The sequence below is a fragment of the Protopterus annectens genome, chromosome 11.part0, assembly GCF_019279795.1.
Source record: "Protopterus annectens isolate FY-2018-M chromosome 11.part0, PAN1.0, whole genome shotgun sequence".
Classification (NCBI taxonomy): domain Eukaryota; kingdom Metazoa; phylum Chordata; order Ceratodontiformes; family Protopteridae; genus Protopterus; species Protopterus annectens.
Window position 1 is genome coordinate 1,545,389,575 of NC_056745.1, and position 16,482 is coordinate 1,545,406,056.

Here is a 16,482-nt window from a genome sequence, read left to right on the forward strand (position 1 = left end):
TATGGAAAATTCTGTCATTCTACCTCCAACATGTAACCAGGATATGCAGCTACCAGTAACAAGCATCTTTATTCTAATTTAGATAACTACATTGATTGGGCTGACCCAACCAGGGCCAAATATAGAGGCAAATTCAATAACAAACCTTGCTGGTTGTCAGTAGGTATAAATAAAGTTTACAGCAGAAGGAAGAAACTTCTTAGATTATGTTGTAAGGCCAGAACCCCCCCCCCCCCCCCCATCACAATGAGAGTATAAAACATCCCACCAGGAAACTGAAGGCAGCTATAATATCAGCAAAGCCTCCCATGAACATAGGCTGACTTCTGAGGCTAAGGACAATTATAAATCCTTTTTCAGCTATGTTAGAAAAATAAGGAATAATCACATCTCTGCTCAGGACTTATCAACAATGGCACTATCTTTTCAAATCCTATCATTTCCAACATATTGAATGACAAGTTTGCTGCAGATTTCTACCCCAAAACTATCACTCCACCACCCAAAATATGTCAGCATCACTGACCTTACTGTCTGCAAGGACCACATCTGTAAAGTACTGCTCTCAAAGACCAAAAATATTTCAGTGGATCCCAGAAACATGCTGGGCTGTTTATAAACAATGCCAAGAAGGATGCTGATTAGCTCTTCCTTAAGTTCTTCAACCTAAGCCTTGCCACAAGCTATGGTCCTAAACAACGGTAAACTGCAATGATGATACCACGTCAAAAGGGCGACCCTACCCCTGACCCAAGCAATGACAGGCAAATTAGCCTTATTAGTCTTGGCTGCAAAGGCATGGAATGTATCATCACTGACCTCATAAACCAGGATATTAAGTATCTAATGAGACTCAAGTAGCAATAATTTGGATTTGTTAAGGGCAGGACATGCCTTCTCAGTCTACTGAACTTCTTTGAAAAAGTCATGCAGGCCATGGACAATGTTCACACTACTCACATTGTCTACCTAAATCTAGTGAAAGCATTTGATACCATACTACACAAATGGAGTCTAAACAAGCCAGTAGCCTTAAACATAGATCCCTCTTGAGGTAAGAAGGGATTGCAAACTGGCTCAAGGAAAGAGCAAATGCCAGAGTTGATGACAACTTCTCAGTTAAGGAAAAAGTGACTAGTGACATTTCGCAGGGGATCCTTACTGAGTCCCCTCCTTTTTGGAATTTCTCTGATATCAACACTGGCAACAAGGATGTCTGGCTGAAGTTCAACAATGACTGCAAGATGGGTGTAGTTCAAATCAACAACCGATACAAATTCCCTTCAAATGGAGCTCGCATGCATTAAAACCTGGTGCACTGAGAAGAGGCTCAGACTAAGCACTAAGAAATGCAGCATCATCTCTTTCAGAAAACAACAAACTGCTGCCACGTATTGCATCAGTGGCATCCCACGCTCCAGTGATTCTGTCATCAGAGACTAGACACATGAGTAGATGTTTCCCTCCACTTTGCTCACAATATAGCAGCTGAATTCCTTCCATAAATCACAACTAATCAACACAGGCATCATTTACAAAGCAGAGAAGTTAAGTGTTCTTCTGTACTCTGCCCAAGTTAAATGCACTATATAGAATTATAATGCACTCTCTGGCATGTATGTCACTGGAGTTGTCAAAAAAAAATTAAAAGAATATAGAGGTTCCTAACAAAAATAATCTTGGGTCTCAAAACTCTAAGCTATCAAAAAAGGCTGGATTCACTTTTCCTGAACTCAGTATCATATAAACTACTGAAACTTGCTTTCCATTCTCTCAGGGATCTCATTTTCCAAGACCTCCATTTTCTTGAAATGCCAAATAGTGCAGTCAACACAGGAGCAAGAGATCTCAATCTTCATCAGGGAGTAAATAAAGAGGAAAATTTTACAAAACAAAAAATAAGAAAACAAAGAGGAAAAGTAGAAAAGAGGATTAGTAATAGAGAAGTTAAAAAAATAGAAACTGAGGCTATGGATTACCTACGAAGTGAAGGATTTAGTGTAGAAAAATTAAATCAGATAACATCGCAGCAGGATAGAGCAATGGACACCCAAATTAAGGAGAAACTAGAGGAGCGGGAAGCATCTCAGTTGCCTTGTGAAAATACTTTGAAGCCTTCCTCAGGAAACCAGTACAAACATTCAGTTGGAGATTTACAGGAAAGGGAAGAAGCAGGAAACTGTGACAAGTCTGACACAATCAATGTTGTGGAGTGATAGGCCAGTGAGTTCCTATATGAAAGAGCAATGGATGACACAGGATGAAACTGAAGTGAACTTGGCACAGGAAGATGCTCTAGAACTTTCTATAGAATGCCTGCAGGAAATGGAGAACAAAGAATGTGCCCTCAGTTTAGAAGAAAATGATCTAAGAGAAGAGTTGCTTGATTTAATAGAGATGGACGGATATGTTACGATCAATGAAAGAAATAGACTACAGAAGGTCAGTAAAACCGAAAAAGAAGTTTGATAAAACAAATGAACACAGTAATTAAGACTGTCCATAGAGATTCATGCCATATAACAGAAGTAAATAGGATATATTACTGTGCAGCTAAATTAATAACAACTAAACTCTTACCTCAAGAACACAGGACAGTAAGGGAAAGGAAGGGGAGAAATCTGATGTCATCATGGAAGCAGCAAATAGAGAAAACTATAAAGCAATTAAGACAAGAAGTGTCACTGTTAGAAGACAATAGACGAGGGAACAGATCAACAAAAGTACTCAGAAAGATAGACTTGATAAAAGCAGCAAGCAGTATTATAACAGATCAGGATCCATCATGCACTAGCACAAATAATAAACGAAAAATGTCAGCACAGGCAGAAAAACGTAGAAGATATGCAGATAAATATAAAGGAAAAGTACAAAATAATTCATTTATTGATGACCCAAAAAAGTTTTATAGAGAATAGTAAACAAGGCAAAAATAAATGAAATACGACTAAAAAAGAAGAAATAGATACGTTTTGGAGTAATATCTATGAAGATCCTGTGGAACATAACAAAGATGGTAAGTGGATAGAAGTAAAAGAAAAAATAAGAAGTTCAAATATAAAGGATATGAAATGGGATGAAGTAATGGTGAGGGAGATTGAAACAAAGGAATTAATTGAAAAACAAAAAACAGGCCCAGATGTAGTATCTAACTTTTGGCTAAAAGTGTAAACATCTTTGCATGAAGATTTAGCAATGAGTAAGAACTATTTATATACACACCCTGAACAGACACTACCTTGGCTAAGAACAAAAAAAAAAACAATGCTCCTACTTAAGAGTGAACCAGCAAGCTATCTTAAAACTATAGACCAATAGCTTGCCTTCCGATGACATATAAACTATACACTGGAACTGATGCTGAGAGTTTGTAGTTATTTAGAAGAAAACTCAATCATGGCAATAGAACAAAAGGGTAATAAAAGAAAGTCATATGGAACAAAGGATCATTTGTTGTTAAATAGTCATAATGATGAACTGTAAAACGGAAAATTCTAAGTATAGCTTGGATAGACTACAAAAAAGCATTTGACAGTATCCCACATTCATGGATAAAAAGAGTGTTTAAAATGTATAAGATACACCCTACACTGATCGATCATCTATATTACAGAGACCATGAAACAGTGGCAAACTACTTTGCAGTTAAGCTATGATAAAGGACAAATTATTATTCCAGAGATAAAAATTCAAAGGGGGATATTCGTGGGTGACTGTGTCACTGTTGCTCTTTTTTCTTGCCCTTAACAGATTAGGTTATGGCTAAAATTTGGCTCCCAGAAAACAGCAATGTGTAAAGACTTTTCATCTTCTTTTCAAAGATGATTTAAAATTGTATAGTTCGTCAGATGAAGAAATGAAAGCACAACTGCAAGTGGTCAAAACTTTTTCAGATGATATAAAAATGTCCTTTGGTCTTGATAAATGTGCAAAAGCACCCTTTAAAACAGTAAAGCTGCAGCACCAAGAAAACATCAGTTTGGAACAAGAATGTAATATAAAAGAACTTGAGCAAGAGAACATATATAAATATTTTGGAAATGGTGAAAGATCAACAATAAAACATGAACAAATGTGAATAAAACAGTAAGGAATGTTTTAGAAGACAAATTAATCCTAAAAACAGCATTGACATCTAGGATCAAAGTCCAAGCTATAAACTAATTTGCTCTTTCTGTCCTAACTTACAGTTTTGAAGTGATTGACTGGCCCCAAAAGGTGTTGGATAGGTTGGACAGGAAAACAAAAAAGATGCTTCGTGCTCAACAAATGATTTATAAAAATCCATGCATACCAAGATTTTATATTCCTCGTTCTGAAGGAAGTATGTGCCTCCTTAAAGTTGATTACATCTGCAGTCCTGGGACTGCATACATATCTGATGACCTCACAAGCCCCAAACATAATGAAAATGTTGAAACATGAGGAGAATAAGTCCAAGATGACTTCCCTGCTTAGTTTAGCAGAAGTATGTCAGCATTAAGCAAGAATGGAAATCCAACCAGAAGTAGATAAAATCAGGCAGCAACTGAATGTGCCAAAAAGCAAAAGAAAGAATATAAGGTAAAGGATCAGATGAGAAGACAAGAAATGTGGAAAATGCATAAATATAGTTGCAAGTATAGAAAACTCTTGGAGCATCCTCATGTTGATCAGGAATGCAGGAATGGTTAAGGAGAGGTGAATTTAAAACCAAAAGACGAAAGGTTAATATTGGTGGCCCAAGACAGTGGGCTATCCACTGAACATGAGGGAGAAAGACAAATGTAGGTTTAATAAAACAGAAATGGAAACAGTCTCACATCTTGTTGCTGGTTGTGATATCTTAATGGCAGTAGGACTGTATACTGAAAGGCATAATAATGTGGCAAGACTGTTACATTGGAGATTTCGCAAACATTATGGTATTGAAGTGGCTGAAAAACACTGAAAACATGAGCCACAAAGCATCACAGAAAATGAAGTTTATATCACATGGGATCACCCATAACCAACAGTTCAAAAAATAGATGCGAAAAAAACAGATATAGTAGTCCACGTAAAGAAGACAAATGTAACATTGATCACTGAAATTGCTATACCCAGTGACTACCGTGTCTTATGTACAGAGAGAGAGAGAGACAAAGTCATAAAATACCAAAAAATAAAAAAAATTAAAACAATATCGGGATTTACAGGCAGAAATGAGGGCAATGTGGAAGAAGGATACATAGAAGTAGTAGGAGCAATGGGTCTTATAAAAAATAATTTATAATCATACTTAGATATGTTACCAATACACGTAACTCCATACAAACTGCAGAAGGAATCATTACTGAGCACATTGCAGGAGCTGCAAGGAGCACTTCTGGCTAACAAATATTGAAACAATGCTAATTTCACGAACCTTTATCATACTTTGACTTAGGAATGAAGTCCATTCCCATCATGGTATTAGAAACCCAAAGGACTGGGAGAAATTTAAAAAAATTAAAAAAACAAAACTTTAATCAGGCACAAGCGCTTTCACATCTGCTTCTTCTGAAGAAGCAGATGTGAAAGTGTTTGTGCCAGATTAAAGTTTTATAACCTGGAGCCTATCATGTGTCCTCAGGCACAAGCGCTTTCACATCTGCTTTTTCAGGTGCCCGAAGAAGCAGATGTGAAAGCACTTTCACCTGATTAAAGTTTTATAACCTGGAGTCTATCCTGTGTCCTCCTGTTGTTTTTGGAGAAAAAAAGCATATATCTGTTTTTAAGGTCTTCCTTGGGTTTTTTTTTTGTTTGTTTGTTTGTTGTGTTTAAACTTCTACAGATATTTTCAGCTTTCCTGTTCTATCGTTGTTGTTGTGGATAACTTGCTGTCAGGGCTAAGAAGGAAAAAAACTCCAGCAGATTTAAAAAGTGTGGGAAATACAGCCAGAAAATTCATTTTTCTGATGCTCACAGTGCAAAAATATGCTAATCTTAAAAGGTCTGCTACTGTTCTCCTTTGGTGATGCCCTTTCTGGAGAAGCATCAGAAAAATTGTCTAAATCATCTCCAAGGTATTCTTCGGTTTCATCGAGATCTTGGAGAAAGTTTCGAAAAGCCTTTCTTCGGATCCAACAGTCTCTTTGGATCCATCTAAGAAGAAGAAAATTAAGTTGCTGGATCCAACCCCCTCGGATCAAACAAAAGAAAAGAGTACTTCTTCAGATCGGACAGCTTCTTCAGATACAAGGTCACTGAAACCACAGGATTCATTGGCTCCAAAGACCTCCAATCCTCCCACTTTTCTGGATATTCTACCTAGAAAAAGGTACTCTCCATCAGTAGACCCTGTTCTGTCAAGTGAACCTACTCCTTTTCTATACAGACCAAACTGTCCCTCCAGGCAGTCTGCTGGCTCCTTTTAGGAGTCTCACAGTAGAAGATGTGATGAGGGTAGTGAGACAGATGCTCTTGGTGCAGAGTCTCCCAGTGGTTGTTTTGGCTCCTACCTCTTCGGGTCAAGAAGCCCTTGTCTCTAAGACTCCACACCTCTGTCTCTTCCTCCTCTGACTCCCTCTGTGGTTTTGGAGCCTTTGGATCTGAGTCATCCAGGACAGCCTTCTTCAGGTCAGAAGATCGCTGTATCCTCGGATCAGAAGTTTGCTGTGAACTCCTCTGCATTATCAGATCCTGAGAGCTCTTGAAGTCTTTTCTACCCTTTTGGATCTGAGAAGTTTCAATCGACTCTGAGGGCTTTGGAGCTGTCTCTGCACCTCAGAGCTTCGATAAGGGTGTGGCCTCAGGGCAACTTTCCTTGGAGCAGGGTGGAAACAGGGATCAGAAAGCTCACCTTTCAGACACAGGTTCCTATCCCCCTCTAGGAAGGTCAGCCTTTAGGTCTCTGGAGAGAACCTTAACAACTTCCATGACAAAGACTGGTCCTATCCCTTTGGGTTCTGTATCCCATGCTCTGTGTCAGGAGTATCAGCTTACCCGCCCTCAAGGTCAGCCAGTACCAAAACCTCAGGGAGCCCAACTGGGTATTTCTACCGCTTCCAATACCTCCCCAGATTATCTCACTGAAGAGGTCCCACAGGAGATGACATGTAACCGGAAGCATTTAGATTCCCCTGAATTTGTCATGGAAGACATGGATTTTGAGGAGGGTGAAGGATCCGCATGGTCACCTCCTGTGGATGTCTTGTTCGGAGACATCCTTGAAATCCTGTCTGTGCTCCTTGAGACTTTTGGTACTGGCCCATCTACATCCTGGGTAATTCCGCCTACCAATGAGCTCCTACATTTGGTCTAGAGGCAGGCATGGAAGGAGCCTGACTCCACTAAGCCCATACCGAAGAAGCTCAACAAAATTATGTCTCCTCTGGAGGACAGGTAGTTCTGGTTCAAGGGTCCCCTGTTGATGCCATGGTCGTAGCAGCGGCCACCAGGAAGGAACTTGCTGATGAAAGTTCCTCTGTCCATCCCCTGACAAGGAGTCCTGGGCAATGGACAAATTTGGGAAGCATGTCTACACTTCAGGGACATTTGCCTTGAGGTCTCTGAACTACCTGGCACATTTCACCAGACTACAAAGGGATCTGATAAAGGAACTCTTGGATACCCTTGCCGGAACCATGTCTGAGGAGGTGAAGGATTTAGTCACATCACAGCTGGAGACTCTTCAGTCAATATCTAATTTGTCCATGAGGCTGACTTCCAGTGTGGCAGAAGGAACCTCTAGGGCAATGGGTTCAGGCGTAGCCATCAGGAGACATATATGGATGCGCTTGTGTGACTTTGCGGAGCCTTTTAAGTCTACATTCATCAATGCTCCTTTTGATAGCACCTCTCTTTTTGGCCCCAAAGTAAAAGATATGTTGTCCAGGTGTGAGAAGCATGTAAACACCCTTTCTGCCACTGGTGCTCATTTTTCCACCAACAGGTTCATATTATTACATCATGAGTGGTCCCTTGATTAGAAAGTAGCAGAACAAATCTTCCACAAATGGGGACAGCCTCTTTGGATCCCCTTAAACAACAAGTGCAGCAGCTACTTTGCCCTGATCCCCCACAGAGGGAGTGACCAAGGGATGCTGTACTCCACAATTGCCCCCCCCCCCCCAGATTGCTTTACGCATTTCCTCCAATTCCTCTAATCTTGAAATTCCTTCAGAGAGCTGCCAGGTTGAAGATCAAAGTTATCCTCATTGCCACATTTTGGCCTTGACAGATTTGGTTTCCCTTCCTGTGGCCTCACTTAATTCACCAGCCTTGGATTCTGGACCCAGTACCAGACCTCTTGTCTCATCCGATAGGCATGACATATCTGACTCTTACAAGCCTCAAGCTGACAGCTTGGTTTCTCCAATTCCAATAATAGCTAGACATTCCATGCTGTCTTCCCCTGAGCATCACATCTTCCCATCTTCCCTTAAGCCATCCACTAGAAAACTATACATTAGTAAGTGGAAAAGATTTGTGCATTGGTCTACACAAAAGGACATAGATCCTCTTTCATCACCAATTGATTGTGTACTAGAGTTCTTGACACAGCTTTTCAATCAGGGGGCTAGGGCTTCAACAGTGAGAGTTCAATTAGCAGTGATTTCTAATTTCCAAAATGGATTTGATGGCCACTCACTACACTCTCATAAACTGTGTAAAGCCTTTTTGGGTGGCACAATCCTTCTTAAACCTCTTTTTAAAGATCCCACTCCACTGAGAGACATCGATCTGGTACTGCAATCCTTGATTCTATGACCCTTTGAGCCCGCCAATGATTGTGACATAAAATTTTTGTCTTGGAAGACCTTATTTTTAGTTGCCATCACACAGACAAATTTCAGAAATTCAGGCATTGTTGGCGAAACCTCCATATCTCATTTTTCACCACAGCGAAACTCCAGTCCGCCAATGATTGGCAGTAGATTTTTTACATGCCGAGTTGCCAACCCTGACACACAACCTTCAATGAAGGTACGCCCATTCATGTATGTCTCCACACAGAAGACGCTCTAGCTGAGAATCGAACAGGACAACATCTTACTGTGAGGCGACAACGCTACCGTAGCACCACCACCGCAGTTTTAAATGTTCAGATAGCAAATAACTGAAATGGCAAGAATAGACACTTACAGGCTTCATTTATCCTACTACAGAAGCACACAGAGACATACACATACACAACGAATCAGCTAGGTGTAATTTATGACCTTGTAAACACATTTTTATTGTGGTATTATGACAGCAGAATATCATCAGTAAATGGAATTATAACACAGTTTGGATTGCATCAAGAGTGTTTTAACAGTGATACATGCGTTATTTGTAGCGCTGTTTCTAATTAGCCTTAGTTTATAATGTTCCCCTAAGACAGAGAACTAGCCTGCAGATGGTACTGCTTCTAAAAACAGAAAGGTAAACGGGATACAGCAGGCTGAAAGCTCCACTAGGATTGTGAATGCATATTACAGCAGTCTAGATTTAAAATAGAGAAAAGGGAGGTGGGTATTTGAGAGTTTCCAAACAACTTCACATAGATTTTTAATGATTATGTCTAGAAAGGAAAGAAATTGTATGAAAGCATATGGGCAGCCCTTCCTAAGGTGAGTGTGTATATGAGTACATCTTTGAGAATGAAAAGTATGCAACCCTAAAATATTTCAAAATTCTTCACTATGTTTCCCATCAAATAGCTGAAGCTTCTACTGAAAAAAAAAATTACCCTGAACACACACACACACACACACACACACACACACACACACACACACAGATTTCTTGTAGGGGTCTACACCCCCATACCCACTGGCTCCATAATCAGAACCATAGATAAAGAGAAACGAGCAGACAAACAGACTGTCAGTCAGCACTCTCACACAAACTGTATCTGTAGTTCTGTTCTGTGGAAACACCGACAGATTTCAGTACAAGTGATATGAAACTGATAAGCTGAGGCATTGTCTAGTTAGCATTTGATGAGGTAGAGGGTAATATTTTAAAATGTTCCTATTGTTGTTGCCAAAAATGTAAATATGTGCCACAGTTACTGGTGTCTTGTTTCGCTCAAGCTGCTAAGTGTACAGACAAAGGCAGAAAGAAGTCTGAATGGCTGGTGCAGTCGTATGTTAGTACAGCTGCACTGATGTAATTAATTGGAACACTCTGATTTGGCTGCCATTGTTCAGCAGAATAGAACTGTGGCAGTATTTACATGACCAATGTTTCGATAACAGTGCTTTATAGTTATGGATTTCAAACTGCTGTCTTCATTAAGTTTCTTACTTATTGGTGAAAATTGTGTAGCAGGCGAACTGTTGTTCTTAATATACTCAAACCACCGCACTTTCTTAGATCCATATCGTTGTCTTGTAAATGGATTTGTGATGACAGATTGAAGATAAAGTACTTAAGAAGTGCTTTTTACAAATAAAATGAAACGGCCAAAGGTCTTTAATTTGTCCCAATATGTATGGGCATAATTATTTGGTATCTAGAGGAAAGATACATTTTTGTTCTAATAGATAATTTCTTTTAAGAATAACCTCATTAAATGACATATTTTTGGATGACAGCTGGTTAGTTTGGTGGGGTACTTCAGATGAATTAATACTTTTTTGTTGTTGTTTGTTTACTTAAATAGTCACTTCCAAAAACACACCCCACAAGTTAAGGCTAATGCACAGGCCCAAAAACTCCAATACCTCCAAAAAAAGCAAAGCCAGCACCATTGAAGCATATATGAACTCCTTTTATTGTGGCAACACCATAAAAATCAGACCGGTTTCGGCAACCCTGCCTTCTTCAGTGATAGAATCCATAGCATAAGTCCCAATACTTATACCATGATTAATCATCATTAATTATTCAAGCAGCAACATTTAAAGCAACAACAACTTTTTGTCAGATCTGTAGTCATACATATCTACTACATATGGTCATTTAGCCCTGGGGGGAACAAACCCTCAACTTTGATGATACAACCAATCTCCTTTTTATTCAAAATATCATGCCATCCCAATGTATTCATCCTGTCCCCTCAAACTTTATCAATACCCATAAAATGAAATCTGGTATTATTATGTTTCAATGTATGTTTATACAAAGCATTTGAAATACGTTTAGTACGAATGTCACTAAGATGTTCCGATATACCAAAACACATGGATCTTGAGATCTGCCCAACATAAAAGGCGGCACATGAACATGTCACTAAATATACCAGCCAATCTGACTCACAATTTGCAAAAAATGTCATATCATAAACCTTACTAGTATTCTTACTAGAAAACTGTTTGGTTTTTAAAATATGTCTACATGATGAACAATGCCCACAAGGGTATGATCCAAAAACTTTGCCATCAGTTAGAGTACCTTGGTGTTCATTATTTTGAATGTTGTTGCCCCTCAGCCCACAAAACTAGTTTACATAAAAAATGGAACACAGTGAAGACAGTCATCAAAAAGTGGAGAAAATATGACACAACAGTGATGTTGCAAAGAACTGGATGTCCCTCCAAAATTGATGAAAAGACAAGACAAAAACTGGTCAGGTAGGCTGCCAAGAGACCTGCAGTAACACTGAAAGAGCTGCAGGAATTTCTGGCAAGTACTGATTGTGTACTACATGTGACAACAGCCTCCTGTATTCTCCATATGTCTGGACTATGGGGTAGGGTTGCAAGATGGAAAACCTTTTCTTACACAGAAAAACATCCAGGTCTGGCTAAAATTTGCAAAACAATACATCAAGTCTCCCAAAAGCATGTAGGAAAATGTGTTATGGTCTGATGAGACCACGGTTGAACGTTTTGGCCACAATTTCAAAAGGTACTTTTAGCACAGGAACAACACTTTGCATCACCAAAGGAACACCATCCCCATGGTGGTGGCAGTATCATGCTTTAGGGTTGCTTTTCTTCAGCTGGAACTGGGGCTTTATTCACGGTGGAAGGAATTATGAACAGTTCCAAATACCAGTCACTTTTGACTCAAAACTTTCAGGTATCTGCTAGAAAGCTGAAGATGAAGTGGAATTTCACCTTTCAACACGACAATGACCCCACGCATACATCCAAATCAACAAAAGAATGGCTTCACCAGAAGAAAATTAAAGTTTTGGAATTGCCCAGCCAGAGCCCAGACCTAAATCCAATAGAAAATCTGTGAGGTGACCTGAGGAGGGCTGTGCACAAGAAATGCCCTCGCAATCTGACAAATTTGGAGTGCTTTTGCAAGGAAGAGGGCAGATATTGCCAAGTCAAGATGTGCCATGTTGATAGACTCCTACCCAAGAAGACTGAACGTTGTAATTAAATCAGAAGGTGCTTCAATAAAATATTAGTTTAAGGGTGTGCACACTTATGCAACCAGCTTATTGTATGTTTTTTTTCTTTTGTATATTTAAAAATTGGATCTATATTAGAACACTGAACTTTCAAAATTTCGAGTGTTCTAATATCGAACCCTAGTAATCGAAAATTTAAAACATCGAACATACAGAACAGCAAATTTTTTCCTAGGGAAAAAATTTGCTGTTCCAAAACACATACACACAAGCACACCAAACAAGCAGCAATCCACACACATACACCTAAACTTTTGCACCTAACCCTACACTAAACTATTCATACACCACTAACTATCCACTTACCTTAACCCAAACCCTAACCCTATGGTCTGTCACTATCACACAGTCACCTCACCCGTGCCCTAACCCTAACTCACCTACCCTGCCCTAACCCTCATGTCCACACAATTGCACACTTACCTGACCCGCGCCTAACCCTAACTCACCTAACCTGCCCTAACCCTCACATCCACACAATCGCACACTTACCTGAACCCGACCTGTAACTTTCCACCACAGCGCTGAAAATACCAAAGCAACAGAAATGGACAACCAAATTCTTTCCCTAGGAAAAAATTTGGTTTTATGTTTCTTCGATATTTTCAGCATTTACTGAAAACGGGTCGATATTAGAACACTCGAAATTTTGAAAGTTCAGTATTCTAATATAGACCCTAAAATTTTATATATTTATTTATACAGATTATAGGTCACATTAAAGGTGGGAAAAGTTTTGAAATGATGTATTGTGGTCTCATTTTTTTATATTACAAAAAGCTGGCATTTTAACAGTGGTGTGCACACTTTTTATATCCACTGTACTAAGCTATTGATCTATGAGAATCTTAAGAAGGCTAACCCTACATTCCCATGGTAGTTTTTAGCCATTATATTTTGCATAAGTATAACCCCATGGACCGAAAAAAAGAATATGTTGGAACATTTACATGTTTCCCCTATCCAGGAGTGCTAAAGGGTATTATATGCAATCAACAGCCTAATCAGTTCCTATTCCATTTATAATGATTACCTCCCTTGATCTGGATGCAGTATATTTAGATATAAGATTTGCATTAAAAAAGAACTTCCGCACAACAGTAGATATGTGACAATCAAAGGAAAGCTCATTGTACATAAAGGTTCCCAAATCCCTAACTACAGATTCAGTTGTTATGGGTATGTGGTCAATGTGATAGCTACAGTGGGAGTCATGTTTGCCAAAGGATAAGAATATACACTTCTTGGCATTTAGTTTTACTCCATCATTTTTAATCCAGCTATTTGTTCAGGACAGGCCTTCATGAAGGATCCTGGTGTATCCTGGGGAGTTTATGATGGCACCAGGTGTGCAATAATCTGCAAACGTAGCCACAAACCCTTAACAGTAGCTTTGAGCTCTGAAAAGTAAATGTCCAAGAGGCAATGGCCCAAAGAGTGAACCATGGGGTGCATCACTAATGACAGGTCTTTTGCAGTAGGTAGAGTCACCCACCCTAACTTTCTGGTCTCTGTTTGTGAGTTTGCTATCCAATGAGTTACATGGGGATTGACATTTAGCTGGGAGGATTTATCTACAATACTTAGTGTGAGATGATGTTGAACACCTTTGTGACATCTGCATATGTGCTGTGCACTGCTTTGATCTTGTTCAGTTGCATAAATAACTGTCTCACAGTTGACCAGTTTAAGTAGGCAGGGTTTGCCCATGACAAATCAGAATTGGGTTGGTTTGAGAGTCTGTATGTTACCTATTTCCTTGTTAATTAATTTTATAATGATTTTTTTCCATAGCCTTACAGATGAGACTTGTCATGGTTATGGGTCTATATCTACCCAGGTCCACTGAAACCCATCTGTTCCGCAAGGGAAAGTTGACTCTGATGGGACTTGAACACACAACCTTTGAATGCCTTTTAGCATTTTACTAGAAGTCCAATGTATTATCCATTGCCCCACAGAGCCACTGGAATATATAATGGCAATTTGTGTCTGTGGTTCATTTTATGTGGACCAAACGTCTTTGCCTTGGAAATGGAGATTGGCATTAGATGTCACTGACATAAGATGTTGTAGAGAAAGAAAAAGATAAAGAAATGCTGTTTTTTAACACACCGAGGTACATTCTGCTGCACACTTCCCCATTATTATTGACAAGCTCAGATGAGACTTCAGAGTAATCAAGCACTTATAAAGTCATTTAAAAATCAAAACTTCTTTATTGAATCTGACCTTGTCTATGCTGCAGAGTTCTTTTTTCCTGATTTTTTTTTTTTTAGGATTCTCAGCCAGCAGTTTTCCCTGCGGTCTGTTGTTTTTCCTTATAGGAGGTAGACATCTTACCCTTCCTAAGGCTGGAAAACTATTGTGCCTCACTACATGGCTCTGTACTTTACTATATATATATATATATATATATATATATATATATATATATATATATATATATATATGTGTGTGTGTGTGTGTGTGTGTGTGTGTATTTGGTTCTGCTGTAAACTGTCAACTGCTGACATCATTGATACACTAAACATTGAGACCGAAGCATCAAAGAACCACATCATCTAAGTGTGGGTATCTGAAATTGCATTACAGAGAGAAATGGGGTTTTGGCTTTTCCCAGTGGTAGTGTGATCTGAGTTAGTTGCCACCCTGAAAAAAAATATGTTTTAGACTTTTTTTGTCACTTTTTGAAGATGTGACCTTTCAATGTTTTGGTCATGATGTTTAGCATGTCAACGATGTGAGCAAATGACAATCCAAAGTAGACCAATATGTATATGCATACATGTATACATACACATGGGTGCAGCTTTTGCACTGCAGCTGCATAGTATGCACCAGTTCTTGGAAATATGTTCTAGCCCTGTCTTCTCTCTCATCCATTCTGCCTTCAGAGGTAGTAAGACTTCAGCAGATCCCTCCCTACACAGTCACTCCCAAAAAGAGAGCCATCATTAAATGCTTAGGTCTTCACTTCCTGGCTTTCTGTAATCCGATTTTACTAACTTGTTTAAATGGCAAATACAAATATAACATCTGCACTGTGGGGGGGTTGTAGGGGGGATTTGAAGTATTCTAATGCATGGTGCAGTAGAACAGAAATAACCCACATAAGCACTTTTAAAACCTGTTAGTATTTTCTGCGAGCAATTTCAGTTTCTTTCTTCTTTAAAACTGTTATGGAGTCTAGTTCTGCTGTACTTGATGTATAATTCTACATATATATTATTAAAATTACATAATTTGTTTGACAGGCTAAGGAACCTTGATAATCATGAAGACATGCAAGAAAGTCTTGCATTGACACAGCTGCTGCCCCAGGAGCATGTGGAAACCCAACAAGTTAGCACAACAGTTTTGCCGAATGAAGAAGAAGAAGAAAGAACTAGACTGTAAGGAAGAAAAGGGGACTCATTTGTTTACATAACTTTCCCTCTGGTGGTGCATCAGAAAATTTTACCAGCAAAGTGTAGAGATGGTAGCATCATTCCCAGTGATGGCTTTTTCATTCAGTCTGAAGACATCAGACCTGTGTGGTGGCTCGTATTCTTAGCATTCTTAAATCACACCACGTTTTCCTCACATAGGTGTTTTATGTAGTGCACGCAGTAAGGCTCAAGAGTAAAGTGTACTGCACGAGGGTGCAATCAGAGTGCCTCATCCCATGAATTTTACAAGTAACGCAAAGGAACTCTTTTGGCAGCATTTAGGAAATAAAGGCAATGTATCATTACAGGGACTTCTTTCAAGAACATATGTTCATAGCTGCATGCACTAGCAAATGGCTAGAAAATCAAGAGGAATGAAATTAACAACCAAGTTTGGCATAAAAAGTACTATAGTTTTCTGCCAAATAAGAGTATTTATGACCCACATTTCGTGTTCTATCAAATAAAAGTGTTTACTGCCAATCTTTTATGGGAAGTTGTCTGTCTGACTTTAAAATATCTGTTTACTTTTAAAAGCCCAGTCAGCTCAAGCTGGGATGCAGTTTGTGGTACTTGACATAAAAAAGCAAAAGACCTTTTTTTTTTTTTTTTTTTTTTTTTTGGTTTATTTTCTCAAATGCAGAAGTTAGTTGATTGTTACATCCAGTTAGGAAACAAAAAGGGTGTAATTTATTAACTGTTTTACTGTTGTTTTGATACATTTGAGGTACGTCTTTAGCTAAAGCTAAAATA

At 39.0% G+C, this 16,482-nt stretch overlaps 1 protein-coding gene across 5 annotated transcripts in view; it reads left to right on the plus strand.

Annotated features, from left to right (window-relative positions):
* The window catches only part of IL15RA (interleukin 15 receptor subunit alpha), a 733,105-nt gene extending 716,891 nt beyond the window's left edge, over positions 1–16,214 (plus strand). For 4 of the 5 annotated variants that reach the window (XM_044088815.1, XM_044088819.1, XM_044088817.1 and 1 more), the window contains one exon: positions 15,556–16,214. In XM_044088815.1, coding sequence (XP_043944750.1) covers positions 15,556–15,697 — 142 coding nt within the window. In that variant the 3' untranslated portion in view covers positions 15,698–16,214. The remainder of the gene's footprint in view (positions 1–15,555) is intronic. The other variant, XR_006367018.1, reaches the window with a different exon arrangement.
* Positions 16,215–16,482: the final 268 nt, after the last annotated feature.